General features: G+C 37.8%; 2 protein-coding genes across 2 annotated transcripts in view; one reads left to right on the forward strand and one right to left on the reverse strand.

The window, feature by feature from the left end:
• The window catches only part of LOC137261171 (AP-2 complex subunit alpha-2-like), a 50,841-nt gene extending 26,376 nt beyond the window's left edge, over positions 1-24,465 (reverse strand). Inside the window, exons 1-3 of the mRNA XM_067798877.1 lie at positions 24,341-24,465; positions 21,160-21,237; positions 4,295-4,363 (exon numbers count right to left, since the gene is read on the reverse strand). Coding sequence (XP_067654978.1) covers positions 4,295-4,363; positions 21,160-21,223 — 133 coding nt within the window. The 5' untranslated portion in view covers positions 21,224-21,237; positions 24,341-24,465. The remainder of the gene's footprint in view (positions 1-4,294; positions 4,364-21,159; positions 21,238-24,340) is intronic.
• Positions 24,466-24,695: 230 nt separating this feature from the next.
• LOC137261875 (doublecortin domain-containing protein 1-like) overlaps positions 24,696-26,093 on the forward strand; it is a 51,052-nt gene continuing 49,654 nt past the window's right edge. Inside the window, exon 1 of the mRNA XM_067799683.1 lies at positions 24,696-24,783. The gene's annotated coding sequence lies outside the window, so the exon portion shown is untranslated. The remainder of the gene's footprint in view (positions 24,784-26,093) is intronic.

A 26,093-nucleotide genomic window follows, 5' to 3' on the forward strand; every position in this document is an offset into this window, starting at 1 on the left:
AGGGATCGTTATCTCAAGGACATTATCTCCAGACAGCATGTATCTTAGTTATCATGTTTCTACCAAGGTGTTATCTGTTATAACTTTGATATAAAAGCTGTACGAAATAGTGATCAACCTAGGTGTCAGCAGAATGCGAGGTAGAGACCATGATGAGTCACATCACACACTTGTTTATTCAGTTTGTTTAGTTCATTTCAAAGTTTCTTGCTTCAACAAAGTTCATTAATCTTGGAAAATATTCTATCTTTGAAATACTTAAGTCCTCATGTCCAGATTAGGTCAATGTGTTCTGGTTTCACGACTGCAGTATGTCATGTTTGTGGACCTGTTCAGATGAGGAGCATGACAACTGTCTACACTGATGGAAGGGCATGTTAACATGAGATGAGGAGCATGACAACTGTCTACATCGATAGAAGGGCATGTAACTGAGATCGGAACTTTGACAACTGTCTATGCTGATAGAAGGGCATGTAACATGAGATGAAGAGCATGACAACTGTCTACCCTGACAGAAGGGCATGTAACATGAGATGAGGAGCATGAGAACTGTCTACGCTGATAGAAGGGCAAGTAACATGAGATGAGGAGCATGACAACCGTCTACCCTGATAGAAGGGCATGTAACATGAGACGAGGAGCATGACAATTGTCTACACTGATAGAAGGGATAGAAGGGCAAGTACCATGAGATGAGGAGCATGACAATTGTCTACGCTGATAGAAGGGCATGTAACATGAGATGAAGAGCATGACAATTGTCTACGCTGATAGAAGGGATAGAAGGACAAGTACCATGAGATGAGGAGCATGACAATTGTCTACGCTGATAGAAGGGCAAGTACCATGAGATGAAGAGCATGACAATTGTCTACGCTGATAGAAGGGATAGAAGGGCAAGTACCATGAGATGAGGAGCATGACAATTGTCTACGCTGATAGAAGGACATGTAACATGAGATGAGCATGACAACCATCTACACTGATAGAAGGGCAAGTAACATGAGAACTATCAGCAGGTTTTTCACCTGACACACAATGTTTGCACCAAAGAAGAGAATGGACACAGAAAAACAAAACTCCTACATCATGAGGATACCTCAATTACATGCATTGTGCCTTAAACAGCACATCAAGTCCTTCACTGCTGTGTGTTAATGCACTCCCTAATGGATTCCGCGGCAAATTTAAGCAAATTCTGCACCACATTTTTCAATATTCTGCAAAACATTCTGTGGTTAAAACATTTAGAAAAAACAAGAAAAACATTATATCCAGACCTTTATAGTTTAATTCTCAAACACAGATATAAAATTAAGTCAACAGTACACATCATATCTTGAGTACGTTTGATGACTAAGCACCGACACCTTTTCCTGTATTTGAGAATTAAACACTCGCTGAAAGTTATTTTTCTCCTCTGATTCATAACTTTGAAACATTGGTGCTGGCTACAGCTACAAAATACAGCAGCCCCTCAATGAAAAGGTAGATATGTGACTGTGTGGATAAGATGACTTGATTGAGATTGATTTGCATCCCATGTCTGTGCTTCTAAACATGCTTCTCCAGCCTTCCTGATACATAGCAAATATTCTGGAATTTAAGAATAAAAACCCAAAACAACAACACAAAGTAAGGAACTCTAAAAAAATAAATACTACAGCACTTTTAAAGAAAGCATAATGAGGATGAACAGATACATGTTTCTCTCTAAGTGGATTTATGACGGTAAATGTTCTTTTCAAGGACCTGTTTTTCGGTTGTTGTGTGCATGTAATTTATGGACCCCTAAACATCTGATCAGTTTGCACGAGTGACAAGGTTCTGTGACATTCTGTAAACAATGGTAGAAAGTGATGCTGCCTGAAGTCAAAGACTTACAGGCTGTGGATACGAACAATGCAGCACCTCAATACCACATGACAGACACAATAAAACTGAATCTGCAAGTCAGCCACAGTAAGAAACCCTGATGTGTTCAGCTGGTTATGTATGTCTGTTGTGGACTTCTGTACATGCCAGCAGCAGGCAGCACCTCAATACCACATGACAGACACAATAAAACTGAATCTACAAGTCAGCCACAGTAAGAAACCCTGATGTGTTCAGCTGGTTATGTATGTCTGTTGTGGACTTCTGTACATGCCAGCAGCAGGCAGCACCTCAATACCACATGACAGACACAATAAAACTGAATCTGCAAGTCAGCCACAGTAAGAAACCCTGATGTGTTCAGCTGGTTATGTATGTCTGTTGTGGACTTCTGTACATGCCAGCAGCAGGCAGCACCTCAATACCACATGACAGACACAATAAAACTGAATCTGCAAGTCAGCCACAGTAAGAAACCCTGATGTGTTCAGCTGGTTATGTATGTCTGTTGTGGACTTCTGTACATGCCAGCAGCAGGCAGCACCTCAATACCACATGACAGACACAATAAAACTGAATCTGCAAGTCAGCCACAGTAAGAAACCATGATGTGTTCAGCTGGTTATGTATGTCTGTTGTGGACTTCTGTACATGCCAGCAGCAGGCAGCACCTCAACATCTGGCTCATATTTACACATGAAGCCTTGTCCTTTACACTCCACGCCCTGGCTACTGCTAGCCATAATGTCTACATTATAACCCTATGACTTTTTGTGAAAGGAAAATGCAATGAATCTTTCGAAGTGAATGCTTTAGTGGTGGTGTTTTTTTTTTAAATCAAATAAATGCACAGCATGGCTATCCCGGCAAGCAGCTTTAGTAGGCTAGGATTTCTGTCCTGTCTCCTGTCTTCAACTTGAGACTAGTCTTTGTGACATACAACTACTGGTATACACATATAAGATGATCCATGACCTGACAAATGACCCCAATTTGCATACTTGGGAATGCCCCACAGAACGATCCACTTAAAACAAGAGGGAGACAGGCTGTCTGATAAATATCGAGAAATTCATTTTCCCTGTGTGTTTCACGCATGAATTGTTATAGCACACTTGATTTGGGAACAGGTACAGTCCCAATGAATTGAATCAACACAATATACTGAGCAAATATGTTTAGGACCACCGATCCATTTCACGAAGCAAATGACATTTTCCTAGGTTTTTTTAAACAAAATTGTTGAATATCTAAAATGCTTGTCAATGCCCCAATCATCTATTTGTCTTCGTCTTAACTAAAGGTTAGTGTGGAATATCAGTATCTTATGCCTGAAATTGCAGTCTTATCATTCGAATGAATATGCGGTGTTGATTTCATGTCACGGTTAGCATGTATTGCACGAGCATAATCGTCAAGCTACCTGTAGCAGCCAAGTGTACTCGCCCAATTCGTTGTACCGCCTCTCTTGTCACAAATGCGTTTAGTGCGCAGGATCATCTAATATGTGTCTAGCAGTAATGTGTGTCAGGCTGCAAGACCAAGTCTACATCAAGGCCATTGCCACTGTTATCTCACTCCTAGCTATGTTATTACAGTGGTGTCATGTCAAAACAACTTATCTAAATACTAGCAAAGAAAAGTGCTGGAAAGGTGTAGGGGTAACAGCATACTCATGTCACAAAAGGTTCATACAGCTTGCCTACCATAGTATCAATGCTGAATCAGTGTTAAATACACTTGTTACCATTTGGCCTTTAGCATAGGGAGTCCAATACACTTGTTACCACTTGGTCTTTAGCATAGGGAGTCCAATACACTTAAAGGATGTTTTCAGACAGAGGGAGTGAGTGAGGGAGGAACTACCATACAAACGGTGAACAAATAATCAAAACTGACCTCATATCCTCTAATACAATAATCAAATGTTCTGTAACAGTAATTGGAGGAAATTGTGTTGAATTAACATAGGTTTGAAGATTACTACAATAGGGGGGTTGATGCCGTTATGGGATGCTATGAGTGCTGGTTTTGGATGCTATGACGGCTGTTTTGTAGCTGATATGCAAGTTTTGTTTCCATTTCAAACGACTGGTTTTCCATTACAGAGAGTCTGTTTCAATTTCAGAGGATATTGCTGCAGTTTTGGTGATTTTTGTTCTGTTTTGGTGTACATAGTTTGACGATTTGTTCACGGTCTGTATGGTAGGCCTGGGGACAGACTGGTAGATTTATATATAGTTCATAAATATTTCCACAGCTTCTCAGCTAATGTTCAAACAGACTGGATGGACCTGTATAGAAGCAAATGCTGATGGCAACATGTGGTTTGGGTGACTCAAGGAATCAACCCCAGGACACCCTAGGCAGCATGCCGACTGAAAGCATGATTCTAGATAATGCATTATCTACTTACCTTTAAACTTGTTTCTGATGTTGGCCAATTCTTTGTTAATTCTTTTAATTTCAGCTTCTTTACTCTTGCCTGTAAAGAAAAAAGTCATGCTGATTATCTGCTATTGACAAAGCTCAATACAGCGCTGAAGCCATGGCAACAGAAACAATATGAAAACCATAGTTCACAAGAACAAAAGTACACAGGGCCTTGGGTGGAAACAAAACATGAAGATCATACTCATTTTAGAATGACTGAGTGAGTTAAGATCACTTCAACACTGCTTTTATCAATATTTCCAAAATATCTGGCTGGGGACACCAGAAATGAACATCACACATAGTACCCATGCGGGGAAGTGATCACCTTAACCACAATACTATCCCATGGCTACCACTCATTTTAGAGCTGCATATGTCGTTCATGAGATAATATCACATGGCAATAGAACTTTCTTGATTAAAATTTGCATTTCACAAAGATTTATCAAAGTGTCCCTTTTTTATTCCTCAAACTTTAGTGTAAATGTTTATTTTGCTTGTCACCTAATGATCTTTTGCACAACACTATTTATGCATGACTGTATTGTATTCAAGATAGGAATGTAAGCAAAAGTTTGACACGTGCACAACAGTATGTTCACTGCACAGATTGTGGAATGTAGGTACACATATCTACATGTTGACATATGTATAGATTGATGCTTATCACATGTTTATCATGTGCTGCTTTGTAGAGAGCTGTAGCTGAACATACTGGTGCCCTAATTATGGAGTGTACCATCCCAATGTACGCACACATTGTTAACTCAATCCAGTTTAATATATAAAACAGTTCAGCTGACTTGACAATTGTAAGTAAGCTGCATTTCCTCATTGCCTCAGCTGATTCCAAGGATAAGCAGAAGACCCAGGTGTTTATTGCTAAGATGGGTACAATGGGCAACATATGTGGTGATCTGCTGCAGGTTTGACTGTTGGTGGAAATGACATGCATCCATTCACTGATTCAGACCACTGTCTCATTTCATGACCTTGACTCTTATACCATGGTCTTGAGACCACTGCTGAAGTAGCTCCAATGAGCGACGCTGCGCTAAAAGCTCAAACCGCAAAGATATTGGAATTGGTCTGCTGCAATCCAACCCGGTTATCAATGATGACTAACAAGATTCGATGATAAGGTTTGGTTAGGTCATCTTATCTTCAGTGCGATACGTTGTAAGTGAGTGTGAGTAGTTTTATACCACACTCAGTAATATACATCGTTATGGCAGCAGTCCGGAAATAAATGAGTCTGGACCAGACAATCAGGTGAACAACAGCATGAGCATTGACCTGTGCAACTGGGAACCGATGACATGTGTCAACCAAGTCAGCAAACCTGATAGTGTTAAGCACCTTTTATAGCGAGCATGGGTTTCTGAAGGCCATAAGAGTGATAAATGGGATTGGGTGGTTGAGTTGGTGAGTCTAGTTTTACACTGCGCTCAGCAATATTCCAGCTATATGGCCGGGAATGGGAAGTAAGTCCGACTTGGTTGTCATCGTATCGCAATCTTGGACAATATACTCATGATATAAGACAAAACGTTATGAATGTCATTATCATCTTCATTGTTACACAGAGTTTCTTGGGAATGCTTTAACCACTGGGTTACCATACTGCCCGCTCAAAGTAGACTATTACAGATAGCCATTACGTAGCTGGAATATAACGACAAACAAACCAGCAACAAAACAAGAACCCACTGCCCGCTCAAAGTTGACTATTACAGATAACCATTATGTAGCTCGAATATAACGACAAACAAACCAGCAACAAAACAAGGACCATAAAATAATGGCCATGGCAAGAGCACTAAAACATATTCTTCACAATGTGTGGAAAAAAAGTCCTGATCTTAAACCTTGCGTGCTCAACAGTAACATTTCAAGTCGATAAGAATGTCCTGCATTTAAACCTTTGTATAATAATAACACAGAATATTGCCTGGCTGGTGTTGTGGGAGATAACGGTTTAACAGACAGATGATGACTGACGCAGATACAGCAGGTGCCCCCACCATACATAACTTGTGAAGGAGACAGGGGGATAAACATTACAGAAACACATTACATCAAATTGTGAATTAATTAAGATTCACAGGCCTCAAAGGTTGATGTGCTCTTTGACTGTAAAGCATGGATGCTATGACATAAATCTGCAGCACTGATGGTGCCACTCATCGATATTCCTTCAAGGGTCCAGAATACTCATTCCGCTATTTTGCTTCTTGCAGCAAGCCTACGAAGTGGTCTGATATTACTGGGCATCCTAAATGCTTGTAGTTTTACCTACTTTGGTCAGCAAGTTTTTATTAAGGCTTTATATATGCCATTGTAAGTACCACTTATTAGGTTTTGAGCAAATTTTAAACAAAATTTTGAAAAACTTCCAAATAGCAAAAGGCACATCAATGGGTAATGATTAACAGGTGTGTGAAGTTTGATGAACCTAGCATGAAAACTTTGAGTGATATGCTCCGGACAAAAACCATCAAACACATTTGGCAGTAAGGCATGTTTCCATGGAAACAGGACAAAACAAAACTCTAAAAAACTTCATAATAGCAAAAGGCACATCTATGGGTAATGATTAACATGTGTGAAGTTTGGTGAACCTAGCATGGAAACTTTAAGAGACATGCTCCAGACAAAGTTTCGGGATGGAAGGACACACGGAATGAACGCTATATGCCTCCGTTACTTCATAGCAGGGGTATAAAAATTTGGAATGATAATTAAGATTTAATTACAACACGCAGCAGAACTGGGTTAAACCACATACAACTACTCAAAATTGAAGGTACAGTATCAGATCCAAATTTCATCAGCTCTGTCATCAAATGTATTATCAAAAGAGTTATATGCATAACATCGGATGGCCCCTCAAGCTCAACACAAACACATCCAATGTTTTATGGCCCCTCATAAGAGCCCTGCAATCAACATGAATGTAATTAGCCCTGACTGAAGTTGCCCCGCCAGTCAGATACAATCACAATCCAATTGAGGCCATTATTCCTCCATCCCCGCGGCCCTCGTACCCTGCAGCATATGCTGCGATTTACAGAACTGACAGCAGCGAAAACAGCACTGGTCAATATTATGTCGTGCTGTAGTGAAATCAATACAGTGAATTCACCAAGCATCATTTCCAGCCTAACTAGGGTCTGATCAACAACTGGAATTATACACTCGCTGATGTATGTTATTACGACAACTGACTCAGCTAGTCACAGCGCATTACTTCTTTCTCTTTCCTGCTATGGTCTATTGTGCTGTTCCTTTCATGAATACCTTGTGGTCAGTACTGGGAAGAGTTGAGATGTAAGTGACATGCAAATACTGTCAAGATTACTCTGTTTTTTAACTGCTTTACTCCAACTGCTCAAAGATTAGTAATTACACATGTGTGTCATATGCAATAGTCAGATCTTGACTGAAACTGGTTCATATACTGATAGCGAGAATATAGTATAAATATGGTATTCACTTGCTATATTAAAAGAAGAAGCTACAGCAGAGATACATATTGTTGGTGATCACACTGAATACAAATTGCCATGAATACAAATTACCAATCAGCATTTACTTTATTCAAAGATCACATTGAAGATTCTTATTAGGATGAAGAAATAGTTCAATCCAACAGGTCTGCCTATCATGCAGATCTTCAGCCGGTGAATCTATGCTGATGAAGAAATAGTTCAACCAACAGGCTAACTTATGCAGATTTTCCCGATTGTTGAAGGAAAGTCAGAAAGCTGACATGTAGACATGGGACAAGCACTTCAACTAAAGCTTTTATGTTTGGGTACAGTGCACATTATGATGACTAAAAATGTATCATTAGATTATATTACATAGTAAGATGAATACAGTATATTTTCAGCAAATTCAGTGAATAAGCAGGTGATAACAAACCCGATCAATAGCAGTTTACAGAGAACAGTGGTAGACTTGATGATATACCATTGAAATAATATTTCTCTCTTAAGCATTGTCACACATACAGACCATAAGACCACCTCTGTCATAAACCAAGCCAGACACATTTTTCAGTTGTACACATTCTCTCCAAAGATTCGGTTAAGAAAGGCCCACTAATATAACTTCAAAAGACGTTGATGCAGTGTTCAGAAGAAATGTATCTAAAACTGAAAAGCAAGAAAACATGAAGCCAACAGAAGCTTATCAAACCATATCAAATTGACTTTGATGATGTGGAAGTACGGCTTTTATGACACATGTAACCATTCTCCTCCAATCAACATTTGTTTCAAAGCATTTCACTGTAGCTGCTGTAAATAATGGCCAGTTAGGGTTCTCTGTCATCAACACACCACACAGGATATAGCTGGCAGTAATGTTAACAATAGTAAAGGAAATTTCTGAAAGTAAAGAAAATAGAAAAGTAGAGACATGAGAGAAAACAGAGCAGACATGCTAGCTGTTGGATACAATCAATATACACCATCTTGCCAGTCGATATAACTTCATACACAACATAAGGTCAGTAGATGGAACTCCATATAACTCCATATACACCATATGGTCAGTAAACATATCTGATGGTCAGAAAACACTCAAAATGGGAACAGGACATAGATGGAAGTTGGGTAGAGGGAGAAATGTGGACACAGAGTCTGAAGAGGGGCAGCAGAAGCAGTTAACCAACCAGGAAAGGGTTGTTCGAAGAGTATGTAGGTTGGGAGAAAGATGGCCAAGGGGTAGCAGGGTAGCAGGCCAGCAGACCAAGTGGGCAGTGGGAGAAAAATGGCAATGTGATGTGTGGGCAGCAGCAGATGGTTCAGTTGGGCAGCATGTTGAGCTGGGCAGGGTGCAAGAACTCTGAAAGGAATGTATCCAATACTGAGTAGCCGCCTAATTGAGCACTAAGGGAAAATGACAGATAAATCAATGACAGCGCAGGATATTGCCAAGGACCAGCAATTACTGGAAAAATAACATACATAGATGTTACAAAATGCAGAAACATGGATTTCATGCAAGTTGTAGTGTTATCAGATAATCACAACTCTGTACGTGGCTACAGAGTACAAACATGATGTTTGAACACAACTGATACATGAGACAGAATATGTTCTAATCATCCATCTGATGACAGAATGAATGGGTGTAAGGACAGTAGGTTCAGCTTTTTCCTAATATCAGGATCAATGAATTTTCAGGACTACAAACTGAAACCTAAATCCAACTTACCAACGAATACCTGTCAAGAACAAGAACATGAGTCAACATCTTTGAGCCAAGTGAAGCCCAGATGACCACAATGATGCAAGACAATGACAGGAGTGGTAACTAAATGGCTCTGTAACACAGAATGAGGTCAGGTAACTAAATCAGTTACCATGAATACAACTGAAAAAAATTAATACAAATCATTCATGGAAGAACTATTAAATAAATTCATATTTGTTACACAAAATGCCAATTATTTTGTGAAAGAGTGCTCGACATTTGAACGAAAAACTATGGAAGTGTCCAGTTTCACAAAGTAACCTGTATCAGAGCTAGACAGTTTCTATACTAGTTATAATAATTACCCACAAGCTAATAGTCACGTGAGAATATTTCCCTGCAATATAATCTTTAGCTACAACTCTGCAGTGGGTTATGTTTCATGTTTGATACTGTTTACCACTCAACTAATCAATTAAGGGCCTTGCTGAACCAATTACTTTGACACCCTTCAAGTCACTTTCTGCAGGTCAAAAAATGTCTGTTCAACTGTGGAAGTTGATACTCAACAGCCCCAGGCTCTTTCTGTTCTAAGTTACACACAACCCTATTCCTCTGGAAACCAAATATGTTCAGATGTATGGCCTGTGTGTTCCTACAGAGTTTCTCTGTATCCTTCCCAGTGCAGTCTTCTCAAGAGTTACTGGCAATATAGAATGTATCAAATGCATCCACCTTTGGACTAAGCTGAAAAACATGAGGAGGGACTCACACAACTTTGCTTCATTCACCAGACCATGGAAGTGAAACAGTTGTCCCATTTGGGATTCCTACCTATACTCAGGAAACTAATTAGAGTCAGGAAACTAACCGCCAACACTCAAAAGTCAGCTACCTAACACACCCAGGAAGGTCTTCCAAAGGACATATTCTCCTTAATTCTATATAGCAAGAAACGTGTGTAAACACGTGGAGACTGAATATTTAGTACCTGTTTGTCACCAATCTACTTGTAACCTGAGGGAGTTTAGTGCTGACAGTGGCTAACACAACAACAGCTGAATCTATTGGCTCTGCTTCAAATATTGACTTGAGCTTTGGTTGTCAGGACCAATCAATAATTGAAAAGTACCATATATTAATCATGCTGGATTAAGCAGAAGAATGGCCATGTATTCATTCAATGATAGGACTTGTGTAGGAAATATATCTGAAGATGCAGACGTACTCTGCTGTCAGTAGCATTGCAGAATTACTGACAGGGGTGTATGGGATAATTCAGGAAGACACTCCAAACATAACAACAGAACAGATTCAGCTGACGGCTTCAAATACACAGAACACATTGAAAAGTGATTGTGTGGATTATCAGTCTTAACTTACATGGCGGTACTAAGGATTGACTGTATGGATTGTGATACTTCATTCACATTACAACATAGGAAAGAGATTGTTAGTAATGAAATACTTGATTCCCAGTACCATATAGAGAAGTGATTATGTGACTTGATAATATTGATTCACATTACAATACACAGAAGAGACTGGGTGTATTGTTAATCTTGATTCATGATACAATACAGAGAAGAGATTGTGTGGCTTGTTAATCATGATTCACATTACAGATATTGTGTACATTGGGACACTTGATTCACATTACAATACATAGAAGAGATTGGGTGTATTGTTAATCTTGATTCACAGTACAATATAGAGAAGAGATTGTGTGGCTTGTTAATCTTGATTCACATTACAGATATTGTGTGCATTCAGATACTTGATTCACATTACAATACAGAGAAGAGATTGGGTGTATTTTTAATCTTGATTGACAATTCAATACAGAGATGAGATTGTGTGGCTTGTTAATCTTGATTCACATTACAGAAACTGTGTGCAATGAGATACTTGATTCACATTACAATAGGGAGAAGAGATTATCAGGGGTTCAAAATTTTTTTTAAAAGCTACTTGCCACAGGGCAAGTGACTTCAAGAAAGTAACTTGCCCTGACTAATTTTCCACTTGCCCTGATTGTTATGACATAATTGTGATGATATTGTGAAAGAATAAATCAACATGGTATTTGAAGTTATTGTTTACTGTCTGGACGTCTTTTTTCTCTCTTTACAGGTAATAATTGGCACTGTTTTTATACAGAACAGTCTCTGACTCTCATATTGTTGAAATGTAATTTAAATCAATACCAGTATGATTACTCTAAGGCCTTATGCATCTCTGGACTGGTGGCGGACTTGAAACAGTGTGCATATGGCAAAGATATGCCTGCTTGCTCGTGAAGACCATGTTTCAATACCTCTTCAAAATTTTTCAATGGCAACACTGACAATTCCAGCTTGCGTGCTACACAATGAACAGGTACAACGTAAGCTTCTCGTGTGATCTTTCCTGCAACTCCAGAATGGTTACCCATCATAACAGATGCACCATCAAAGTTTGCAGACACTAGTTTGGGCCCCTCACAGTCATGTGATACAAGCTTTTCATAACTAATTTCATTCATTTCAAGAGCAGTTTTTATTCCATCCAACACCCCATCAGCAGTAGCATGATCTAGAGTTACAACTGCAGCATGGAATGAAACTGGAACACCATGGCTTACATAACGAATAAACACAGTTTCCTGTTCAAGAATTACAGAGTCAGTACTCCCATCACTAAGAATGGATACATAGTTTGCTTCATTAATATCTGATTGGAAGTCTTTTTTCAAACTATGTGAAATTGCTTGAATAAACTTGCTCGCACCATCAATGTTTCTGTAATTATGCCCTATGTCCACACCAACCCTGTCAAGCAAGTCTAAGTGCATTGCAAAATCACGTAGTGGTTTTCCTTTGCTGGCAATGAGAAATGCTGTCACAAACAGTTTCTCAATTTGATCGTAATTCTTCTTGTCCATGTTTTTAAAACACTTCAAAAGTTTCCCGTCTCTCTCTACTTTATCGCAGCTTGCCCCAACCTCCAAATCACCGGTTTCACCGCTATGAATATAATATGACAAACACTCGGCATGAACGGCTGAACTGTCATGGATTTTCAGATATTCTACTCTGAATTTTGAACACCCACTGACAAAAGTGTTCTTTACCCCATGTCTCGTGGATACAGACGGAAATCGCGCACAATATTCACAAGTCATAATGTCTTTTTTCTTCGTTGTAAAGTAACCACGGCCATTTTGAACACCAAGACTTCTGAAACTGTCTACACCGTTTCTCGTCGTACTTTTTATCTTTAGATTGTTTGGTGCAAACCTCGGCTTCGGTGTCATCACCCAAGGCCTTCCTTTTCACCCCTGTGTCCGATTGTAAAAAACTGTCCATCAGTTTCTGTGACATGTTTTTTTCCATAAAACACGAGGCAGTCGTCTGCTATTCAGCCACGGTCTGACAGTTCACTCAAACGTGCCTGCCGGCTCTCTTGTCAGTGATTGGTCAGTTATTTATAAAAATGCTCGCTTCGGTTTCCAATAGCTTTACTGCGAGGCCCTGATCGGGGAGGGAGAAATAGCAAAGAAAGATAACTCTAGTTTATTATCATTGCGAAAGTTCCCTCATTTTGCTCTCGTATCGTCTCACATTTACCTGTTGGAACCGTAAGCATTGCAGTAATTATCAGGTAGCCCACGGGCAAGTAAGATATCATTATTTATACGCCCGAAATGAAATCTGCCTTGTCCCGGGCGTCGGGCGATGGGATTTTTGAACCCCTGGATTATGTGTACTAAGACACTTGATTCACATTACCACAAAGAGTAGAGATTGTTTTTCTTAATCTTAAGTCACATTAAAATACAGAGAAGAGATTGTGTATATTGCTTTTCCCGATTCATATTACATTACAGAGATGAGATTGTGTATATTGCTTTTCCTGATTCATATTACATTACAGAGAAGAGATTGTGTATATTGCTTTTCCCGATTCATATTACATTACAGAGAAGAGATTGTGTATACTGCTTCTCCTGATTCATATTACATTACAGAGATGAGATTGTGTATATTGCGTATCGTGATTCATATTACATTACAGAGAAGAGATTGTGTATATTGCTTTTCCCGATTCATATTACATTACAGAGAAGAGATTGTGTATATTGCTTTTCCCGATTCATATTACATTACAGAGAAGAGATTGTGTATATTGCTTTTCCCGATTCATATTACATTACAGAGAAGAGATTGTGTATATTGCTTTTCCCGATTCATATTACATTACAGAGAAGAGATTGTGTATATTGCTTTTCCCGATTCATATTACATTACAGAGAAGAGATTGTGTATATTGCTTTTCCCGATTCATATTACATTACAGAGAAGAGATTGTGTATATTGCTTTTCCCGATTCATATTACATTACAGAGATGAGATTGTGTATATTGCTTTTTTACATTACAGAGATCAGATTGTGTATATTGCTTTTCCCGATTGATATTACATTATAGAGAAGAGATTGTGTATATTGCTTTTCCCGATTCATATTACATTACAGAGAAGAGATTGTGTATATTGCTTTTCCCGATTCATATTACATTACAGAGATGAGATTGTGTATATTGCTTTTTTACATTACAGAGATGAGATTGTGTATATTGCTTTTCCCGATTCATATTACATTACAGAGAAGAGATTGTGTATATTGCTTTTCCCGATTCATATTACATTACAGAGAAGAGATTGTGTATATTGCTTTTCCCGATTCATATTACATTACAGAGAAGAGATTGTGTATATTGCTTTTCCCGATTCATATTACATTACAGAGAAGAGATTGTGCATGTTGCTTTTCCCGATTCATATTACATTACAGAGATGAGATTGTGTACATTGCTTTTCCCGATTCATATTACATTACAGAGAAGAGATTGTGTATATTGCTTTTCCTGATTCATATTACATTACAGAGTACAGAGAAGAGATTGTGTATATTGCTTTTCCCGATTCATATTACATTACAGAGAAGAGATTGTGTATATTGCTTTTCCCGATTCATATTACATTACAGAGAAGAGATTGTGTATATTGCTTTTCCCGATTCATATTACATTACAGAGATGAGATTGTGTATATTGCTTTTTTACATTACAGAGATCAGATTGTGTATATTGCTTTTCCCGATTGATATTACATTACAGAGAAGAGATTGTGTATATTGCTTTTCCCGATTCATATTACATTACAGAGAAGAGATTGTGTATATTGCTTTTCCCGATTCATATTACATTACAGAGATGAGATTGTGTATATTGCTTTTTTACATTACAGAGATGAGATTGTGTATATTGCTTTTCCCGATTCATATTACATTACAGAGAAGAGATTGTGTATATTGCTTTTCCCGATTCATATTACATTACAGAGAAGAGATTGTGTATATTGCTTTTCCCGATTCATATTACATTACAGAGAAGAGATTGTGTATATTGCTTTTCCCGATTCATATTACATTACAGAGAAGAGATTGTGCATGTTGCTTTTCCCGATTCATATTACATTACAGAGAAGAGATTGTGTATATTGCTTTTCCTGATTCATATTACATTACAGAGAAGAGATTGTGTATATTGCTTTTCCTGATTCATATTACATTACAGAGTACAGAGAAGAGATTGTGTATATTGCTTTTCCCGATTCATATTACATTACAGAGAAGAGATTGTGTATATTGCTTTTTTACATTACAGAGATGAGATTGTGTATATTGCTTTTCCCGATTCATATTACATTACAGAGAAGAGATTGTGTATATTGCTTTTCCTGATTCATATTACATTACAGAGTACAGAGAAGAGATTGTGTATATTGCTTTTCCCGATTCATATTACATTACTGAGAAGAGATTGTGTATATTGCTTTTCCCGATTCATATTACATTACAGAGAAGAGATTGTGTATATTGCTTTTCCCGATTCATATTACATTACAGAGATGAGATTGTGTATATTGCTTTTTTACATTACAGAGATGAGATTGTGTATATTGCTTTTCCCGATTCATATTACATTACAGAGAAGAGATTGTGTATATTGCTTTTCCCGATTCATATTACATTACAGAGAAGAGATTGTGTATATTGCTTTTTCCCGATTCATATTACATTACAGAGATGAGATTGTGTATATTGCTTTTTTACATTACAGAGATGAGATTGTGTATATTGCTTTTCCCGATTCATATTACATTACAGAGAAGAGATTGTGTATATTGCTTTTCCCGATTCATATTACATTACAGAGAAGAGATTGTGTATATTGCTTTTCCCGATTCATATTACATTACAGAGAAGAGATTGTGTATATTGCTTTTCCCGATTCATATTACATTACAGAGAAGAGATTGTGCATGTTGCTTTTCCCGATTCATATTACATTACAGAGAAGAGATTGTGTATATTGCTTTTCCTGATTCATATTACATTACAGAGAAGAGATTGTGTATATTGCTTTTCCCGATTCATATTACATTACAGAGTACAGAGAAGAGATTGTGTATATTGCTTTTCCCGATTCATATTACATTACAGAGATGAGATTGTGTGTATTGCTTTTCCCGATTCATATTACATTACAGAGAAGAGATTGTGTATATTGCTTTTCCCGATTCATATTACATTACAGAGAAGAGATTGTGTATACTGCTTTTCCCGATTGATATTACATTACAGAGAAGAGATTGTGTATATTGCTTTTCCCGATTCATATTACATTACAGAGAAGAGATTGTGTATATTGCTTTTCCCGATTCATATTACATTACAGAGAAGAGATTGTGTATATTGCTTTTCCCGATTCATATTACATTACAGAGATGAGATTGTGTATATTGCTTTTTTACATTACAGAGATGAGATTGTGTATATTGCTTTTCCCGATTCATATTACATTACAGAGAAGAGATTGTGTATATTGCTTTTCCCGATTCATATTACATTACAGAGAAGAGATTGTGTATATTGCTTTTCCCGATTCATATTACATTACAGAGAAGAGATTGTGTATATTGCTTTTCCTGATTCATATTACATTACAGAGAAGAGATTGTGTATATTGCATATTACATTACAGAGATGAGATTGTGTATATTGCTTCTCCCGATTCATATTACATTACAGAGAAGAGATTGTGTATATTGCATATTACATTACAGAGAAGAGATTGTGTATATTGCTTTTCCTGATTCATATTACATTACAGAGAAGAGATTGTGTATATTGCATATTACATTACAGAGAAGAGACTGTGTCACATGTTTGCATTCACATTACCACATAGAGAAGTGATTGTGCAGACAGTGAATAAATGATAAATGAATATTCCTGAATCAAATAAGTATTCAGTTATACCCTGTAAGTCAGTAAGTGAAATAATGAAAAAAATTGTGTAATCAGCGTTGATAGAGACAGTTGAGATTGTGGAGCCCAGTGAACCTCAAGGCTGTGGAAGAATCAATACTTGGGAGTTATGTCACAGTGACAGAGAGTGCTGGCTCGCTTGTCTCCCACTCACTTTACATTCAATTAAAGAAGGATGAGGACGCCTAGTCATATGTATATAGCCTTCACTGAGTGGTATCTAAATCAAGCCACCCAACTATCACAGACGTCTGCAGGAAACATCAGGTCTCTGTGATCACCAGTGTCTAACAGGACACTTTCTTCCTGAATCTCATACTGTCTATGTCAGCTTTTTAATCAGTGTGATATAACAGAATTTTTAATGGGCATGAGCAAAGAACCAGGTCACATGACAGTTGATATTGATCATAACAACCAGTGACAACTGGGCAATGAGCTTTAATGGCACTATTGAAATACTGACATGTCACAAGAACTGTTGTCATTCTGGTAACTGGATGTGCCAGGAATATGTCACCATTTTACTGCCGTTTCCTCGTGTACAAAGCTGACCTTGACATCACCTTGGCAGGACCTTGTCCATTTGTTCAACAAAAACAGGGAGGGGACTGGAAGTGGTCTTGAATGGATCTTACCAATGAGCATTATCAGAACTAGTACTGGTCCTGCTGGCGTTGCCATTCACAATATCAATATATATCAGTGTACGCTTGTGATTCAGAGAGAGTATGAGTAAAAGACCTGCATTATTTCCTTTGAGTTTTCCCTAGCCTTTAATTTGACATTAACCATAAACTTCAAAGGTGCTTCACAAGCTGAGTATTCTCTGGTGTTAGGTGTTCAACAATACGTATTCTACTTGAACAAGATGACAGAGTGCCAACTCGTTCATGCTTTTCAACAAACACATAAAAATTGTGCAGATTTCCTAAGTGGCAACACGCATATTGATCAAAAATATACAAACATCATTTATCCGATATTACTGCTGTTGAGCTCGCAGTGGGATGTTACAGCAATACAAATAATGTGAATATGGGGGTAGTGAAGCAGTAGATATCCACAAACTGCTGTATGGAATAGGTACATGATGGGCTTAGATGTCCATTGCATAACATTGATACAGAGATCATGGATTAGACCGTAAGATTAAGAGGCTGGTTATAATGGTGTTAAACCATAAGTAGCTGGGTGTTGCAGCCCTGTGAGAGTGTCTTGTTTCAGTATATGCAGCATGTTGCTGACAATAAGGTAGTATTGGGAATCAGACACGAAATCCATGATTGATTATCAAAAGACTTGTGGTGAACGAATATTGATTGTAACCGAAATGTATACATATTTCATGCAAACACCAATTTTAAGGCTTTCTATCCCAGGGTTTTTCTTCTAATTAATGTGTTTTATAGCTAATACTGCAACAAAGACACTACAGTTGTAATTAAACAACAAAAGTGGTTTAAAGTTGCCAAAACATGAATGCATGTTTGTTCACAAATATTCATGAAATTTAATTGTTAGTTTACTTCACACAAATGTGTTATTCTAAAATAACAAAATTCTGATCAATTGAAATTATGTTTTTGACTATTGATAATCTTTTTTAATCCTTTCGATCGATTTTTTATTATTTTCGATCATCTGAACACAACGGCCATGAAGCGAAGATGCATGTTCTGGTAAACTCTGTCAAGTATCATCAGTGATGATATGCAAGGACACATTTTGAAAACAGAGTAATACTGATGATATTCATAGGTTCTGTTCTGTACTTAGGAAACTGTGGTCCCATATCAGAAAGCTGGAGAGACATGGATTGATCATTTATAAAATCTTCTACTTGTCAAAACAGAATCAATTGTCTTTCGATAATGCCATGTTTCTGCATTTAGTCATCTACTATATGCAGGTTACTGATGCAGAATTGCCAAGTACAGTGTTCCCAGAAATTATTGAGAAAATCTTTGTTTTTTTTCTAATGATGCTAAGATTGGAAAAAGGGCTTTCACTATGCATTAAGCATACTAAATAAGGGAGACAACTCTTGAAGGCTTAGAAGGCAGCTCATTACGTCAAGAGTTATCTCCCTTGTCTGAGCAGACGGCTTCCTGTGTTGACATGGCAGAATTTACAGCAAGAGTGAAAAGAAAGCTCATTCTAGATGATTTTGAAAGGGGTGAGGCTCATGCTAAAGTGTTAGCTTGTAGACATGGTATTCCTCTGTCTACACTATACAGAACTTTGTAGAATATTCAAACAGGAACCGAGATAGAGCACAAAGCAGGGGCAGGTCGGCCTCTGAATTTCAGTGTTGTGGATCGCCGAAGACTTGGGCAGATTGTGAGTAGGGGCAAATTGAAAAGTGTTGAGAACATCAGAAATGAAATGATTAGCAGAGGAAGTCCTCAGGTATGCAATGAAACAGGCAGGAATTACAGAGACTTAATTGGGTGAAAAAACGTGGAATTCCCCCGCCGTTGATGAAAGATGCACAAAAGGAAAAACGTTTAAACTGGTGTCGGGCTCATGAAAATCAAGATTGGGATAATGTTTTCTTTTCGGATGAAAGTTCTGTTTGGCTTTTCCCTAATTGTGTGAAAATTTGGACCAAAGATACTGTCAAACCTATCTACCAGCGACCAAAACATAGCCCGAAGTTTCACATGTGGGGTGGCATATCGGCTCGCGGAGTGACGCCATTGTGTGTTTTCACGGGAAACTTGACAAAAGAAAGATACATTGACATTCTAAATGGTCACCTTCTTCCGACAGCACAAACATTGTATGAAGATGATTGGATTTTCCAGCATGATAATGACCCAAAACACACTCTGCGCTACACAAAACAGTGGTTGTCGGGCGAAAATGTTCAAGTTTTAGACTGGCCCAGTTACAGCCCAGACCTAAACCCAATTGAGAATGTTTGGGGAGTCATGAAGGACAGAATAAACCAAAAGGGACTGAGAAATATTGAAGATATGAAGGCCGAGGTGGTTCAATATTGGGATACCCTGTCACACGATTACCAACAAACTTTGATGGGTAGTGTGCCTAGGCGTATTCAGACATGCATTGCTGAGCGAGGAGATCTAACAAAGTACTAAAACAAGACTGAGACTGTAAAAGAATGATGTTTTAACATGTTTATGTAAGTAAAACGCCAGAAGTTAATAAACATAATGAGTTACACGACGCAACATGATTCTCAATAATTTCTGGGAATACTATACATGCTGTTATTACATATCTCAATGCTTCTTTTTCAGAATACACAAACAGCACTCTGTATATCCTTATTAGCCTGTGTAAGATACTATGTTTTACATCTCTGAACATGAGACTTCAATAGCTTAAGAAATCACCCCAGTATTATTTTGATTAAGATGGCCCTGTCCCAACTTGTTTCAAACTTCATGGCAAGACACTGTCCCCTTTAAACTTTCTACAAGCCCTACAAATGAAGGATAACAACGAGCGAATAATAATAATGAGTTAATAAATATTGTCACATCAGCAATATTGCAACCACATCATCATGGGAACAAGTAATAATGACATTGTAGATCAAGAATATCAGAAAATAAAACACTGTTGATGAAGAACAGTAAAACCACTAGTATATATCACAGACATCCATGTAAGACTAGTAATTAAATCTAAAGCAGTTTACCTACAGAGGACAATACAATATACTCTGAATGTTTATGGAGTTGCATACCCTCTCAGGAGGACAATAAGTTAGAGTACTTTGACCACCCTTGAGGATACAGCCACAAGTACAAGGAATTATGCCAGCATCTCCAGACAGTTCCTTAGGTAGTTGGCTGACAGCATTTTTTTCCCAATGCTGAGAGGGAGATGACATGAATCCGAACTCTTGCCATCAGACAACTTAGTCAGAAGGCTAAAGATTTAGAAGTTACCTCCCTTGACATGCATCCTGAAGTGAGGTTCAACTTTGATCATAATAATGAATGGACATTCATTATCACACTGTAGACATGTACTTTGATCATCATATTGTGTGATAATCTCATGGTGGTTTGACTGAAAGGAGGAGACAACTGATTGACCCTATGAACCCAAACATGTATGGATGATCACAGTATCCTCTATTGTGAACATGATAAGGCATGAGTTGTGTGGCTGAAGTTCTAGCTGACTGTTGTAGCAGTGTATGTAGTCAAGAGGGGCTAAGGTGTAACTTGTACATTTTAATGACAAGGACTTTGGAATCATCAAATGAAGGATACTGTGACTTACAGTTTCTGATGTCTGAGATGAACACTGCCAGTCCTCGCATACCATCCCCTTTCACGGCCGGCATATTGGAGCATCTACCTGCAAACAACAGCACACATCTCCTTTGTTAAAATACAAAATGAGTGGAAATTTTAGTGTTTCAGGTTCCAGACTGCCTATGATAATACACACTCAGCTGAAGCAGTACCTGGCGACCAAAAACTTCAGTACAAGACAGAATGGGATTCAAACACAAAATCATACTTTTCTGGCAAGAGTGAAAGGATGGACCTATGACCACTGGGCCAACCTTGGCTCGAGTATAACAGTGTACTTGGATATTTGGTTGAAATATTTACAAACCAGTTTTACATCTGTTATGAAGCCTTCCTTGTCATCTTAAAAACCTACTTACCAAAACATTACCTTTTGTGCAAGTAAATGTTAAGCATGACATAAGAAAGCACATTAACCTATGAGTCACAAACCTCTCTTCTTTAATTAGATATCAGTGTTTGTTTACCAGGATCAGGCTTAAAAATTAAAGCACAATATTCATCAGTCACGATTACTAGAATCACAGTCAAACTCTGACAGCCATGACTGAGCACTACTCTGCTGTCACAAGCTAATCTGCATATCATGTGACCAGACTTTAATTTGGAACATAAATAGTGTCCATTTCAGCAAGAGAAGTGTATACAAAAACTCAAACCATCTGAAAATGGGAATTTGTAACTGGACATGTGAAAAGAAGTCAGGGTGTGGATAGTGTCTGTTAGTAACCTTTAACATAGCAATATCCATGATATTTACCTTGCAAAAATCTTTACATGAAATAACATATGTTTGATCTATTCTGCTCAGAATTTTTTCACTTACTGGAAAACAAAACAAAAAATCATACCACACTTTCTGCCTAATTCTGAATGTCCACATAAAAGTTGGCATTGCTGTATAGTAAACAATGTCAACTTCTGTGTAACAGTAGCTGAATTGTAGGGCATTGGAATGTCAACAAATATCCTAATTAGATCGTCCTCTGATTGCAAAATAAACATTAAAAGAAAACTCATGCATCCACTACAAACTTGCATTGTGTAAATTTACATTTGCACCTGCTCAGGATACGACATGATTTGCCCCTGTGATAAATATACACATAAGTTAACAAGTTCATATAACAAGAAAACTCAGAAATGTATTCACATGTATACAATTTTGTACTTGTGCATTGTGGTGGACGTGAATGAACCATGACAATGAAACTCAAGGATCCTGATTAAAATTGAAACCAAAAAGTATCTACTGAACATCATCCACTTTAGGCATTGAAAGTTTTCTTTGAAGATTCAGAATATCTGTCTACTTCACAGGGTATTAATAAACCATTGCAAAACCTGTTCCCAAAATAATTCTGTTCAATATGCTATAGCAAACTCAACATTTGCATTTGTTGATACTTAGATGTTGGCTTTCCTCCAAAAGATATACATAACAATGATTCAGTTAACATATTTTGGCCTACCTTTAGAATAAAGCACCCTAAACTTAAAAAACATGTCATAATGCTCTTTCACTTAATTGAGGGTGATTAGGGTTTGACTTGGGTTAGGATCAGGCTGGGTTAGGGTTAGGTTACGTCAACCTAACCCTAACGTCCTCACAAGAAGTTGTGGTGCTGTATTCTAAAGGTGCTCATATATTTTACACCCCAAAAAGATTATCTGGATCCTGAGCTGGGTCGTCTTTAACAAGGATCATTATCAGCTGATAATGATGAGACATACTGACACGTTACAAATGACACAGTCAAACTTTTCCTCTATATCAGAACCTCAACTGAGACTCGCTCACAGAAACAAATATCTTGACATAATCCATGATTTACATTGTGGGGTTTTGACATACAAGTTCATCATAATATATTTAAACAACATCTGTGAGGTTGGAGGTCATTTATGATGAAAACAAGAGCAAATAACTCTTGATCAAACATTGAAGTCAAGATGGCAAACAAACATGAAAACAGCATATACAGTTTCTCATGACACTGGGGTATCATAAATGGTGTTTTAAAAAAGAATTGTTAAAAAACACCACAAACTTCACTAGTCTACTACAAATCCCGATACAATGTCAATGCCATATTGAGGGAGGACCCTGAGAATTGGGAATCATGCTGAAAAGCCAGAAAAGAGAATTGTGAAAAATAAGGAAACCAGATAAGGAAAACGTATAAGGACTCTAATCATTACTGAATCATTTTCAATTGTCAAGAGAGTGTTTCAGAGTCAAAAGCAGACTTAATTGTGTCCTATTTTGTATTATTAAGTTGCCATTGAAAACAGGAAATATCATTTGCTTTTGATACCATCAGTTAACCCTGCTGGTAAGCAGATATGATATAATATTAAATAGATGTGCAAAATTACATCTAATGTTTGTTGATTTAATGCTACTTGGCAACATACCTTAATAAATGAAAACCAAGAAACCATGTTCCTGTAAATGACAGCAAATGTGATCATTTCTCTGGAGTTGGTCTATATGATACAGGGATAACAGATTGGACACGATAAACAAAATACATAACAAAAATCACAGAATTTAATATTTGTAAAATGATTTGGCTCTGGTAAGTAACTTACTTGATAAATCATTCAGTTCTAGGCAGAGCCTGATTTCGTGGCTGTTAAGTATGTTGTCAACTTGCACAGCATATTTTATTCAAGAGATGAATATCTCGTGATCGAAAGGACAGATTATTCATATATTTTGATTTGTTGTAGGCTCTTATGACATCGTGGTACTCTGGCATCTACGTTTCCTCCACTGACTCGCAGTTATCGGAGAGTCATCGCACTGCTGCAAGATCTGTCAATGGTCACGCCTACTTTTGATGGCACCAAACGAAATGGATGTCGATTGTCATCGCTATCATCAACATGGGGTTTGCTTGGTCTCACAATGACGGGGAATCATCCACCTACGATTGCTGTCATGATACCTATGAGTTTCAATTGTGAATATAGTACATTAGCGATTAATGATTTGAAATAATCTGGGCAAACCTCGCCCCCCTGACCCCAGTCTTGACAAGATTTTTTTGACTGTCTAGAAGCCGGCGCAGTTTATAACTTAACCTAGGCGTTATCACTCCCCGTTCCTGTCAGATGTGATAAAGTAAGAATATACTTACCCTCGGGCAAGAACTTTCAAAGTGTAAAATCAGTAACAGCAACCAAATGTCCAATTATGACCAAGGTTGTAGGTGTACCATCAGCTACAAATGGCCGCCATTAACATGCTAGATGAAAGCGAGGCGGAGATGAGCGGGTACTCCCACTCGGTAATTTCCGGTGTGTTCCGTAAGTGATCAATGTACCTAATTATCAAAACTAATTCATTTAGCACATCTTATGAAAATAATTAAATGAAAGGCACCATGGATTTTAATTAATTATATTTTCAAAAGAAAACATCTTACGAGCGACAATCAGTGAGTGACGTCATCTCCTAGGTGATAGCGGCAAATATCAATATGGCCGCAAAATGTTGATTATTACACTTTCTTGGAGATAATAATTTTTGCATGGCCAAGTGACACCGTCATACAACATTGTGGACATATATACGTGACAAGTAAGAATTCATATCTTAAAATTACAATTAAGTAGTTTGCTTGTATGAAGCGTATGAGTTAACGATTTTACTCGGTGAACAAGCAGGTGCCCGTTTTGATATGAAGTTCTCAGCCATTCTCATAATAACGGTCTTGTGTTGTTGATTCATGAATGTGTGCAGTCGAGAGAATATGTTTCATTCCAATGTCTCATTTAGCTGCCTTTTGTTGCTGTCATTAACAATGAATATAAAACAACTGACACACAAATCATACTGATCGTAACGACATGAATTTACTTCCAACACATCACTTGGGGAAAAACGTATAGGCCTAATTTAACATTGTTTTGAAAGCTGGCTGGGTCCTTTGAATATGTTAGATAAAGTTCGATATGTACCACAAGTGTCCCTTTGCAAAGTTTCATTTTTCTTTTACATCTCACACATTTTACGAAAATAATTACAAAGACGATTGTTGGAAAGAGTTCCGCCCGTACCCCGCCTCTTTTCTTAGTAAGAAATGCGGTCCCAGGGATTTATTCCCAGATGTAATATTCTTAAAAGGGGCGCTGGTATAAATTTATTGGGGGGAAGGGGGGTTAAAGCGTTTAATGGGGGTTTAGAAGTTTGGGGGTAACATTCAAAAAGTTGGGGGAGGAGTGGTGCTGTCTCCATGTTTCTTCCTCTGTCTTTGCTCGGCCCATCTCATCTCGTCACCTGCAACTTCCTGTGAATTAACACACTACTTTCATAAGCTAATGTTAGTGGTGTAAGCATTCAAGTGAACTACATAGCTAACCATGCTAACAATTTTTACTAAGAATCTAACTAAGTCTGAAAGAAATGACGTTGCTTCTTGGGACCGAACCCGGGTCGTCTGGTCAAAAGTCCTCCATCTTACCTCAGTGCCACTGAGATTGGTGACTGACAGAGTAGAACTTATTGTATTTAGGCGCTGGTTGTTAGGCTTGCGTGAGGGTTGTTTTCTATCAATTAACAAGCTCGTTTCAGAAGTCTCGGTGGCTCTTAGGAACAGTGGAGATACACTTAGAGATGAGGGTGGTGAGTTCAAGAGATCAAACCTCATTCCCAGTGAATTTTTTTTTCCATTACCGTGTTGACATATGGAGGTAATACTGGCATAACAGCTAATTGTAGGAAAGGAATTATGATGTCATACTCTGTTGGTGGGTTCGAAATTTGAATGAGATATCACCTGGTTTGCTTTTTCCTGTGCATATGATGATTTTGGCACGAGTTTCTTGTATTTAATGACGTCCTATGATTTAATGCTTTTTGAATAAAACATACACATTGTCGTCATTCCC

This window comes from Haliotis asinina, chromosome 14 (assembly GCF_037392515.1).
Source record: "Haliotis asinina isolate JCU_RB_2024 chromosome 14, JCU_Hal_asi_v2, whole genome shotgun sequence".
Lineage (NCBI taxonomy): Eukaryota > Metazoa > Mollusca > Gastropoda > Lepetellida > Haliotidae > Haliotis > Haliotis asinina.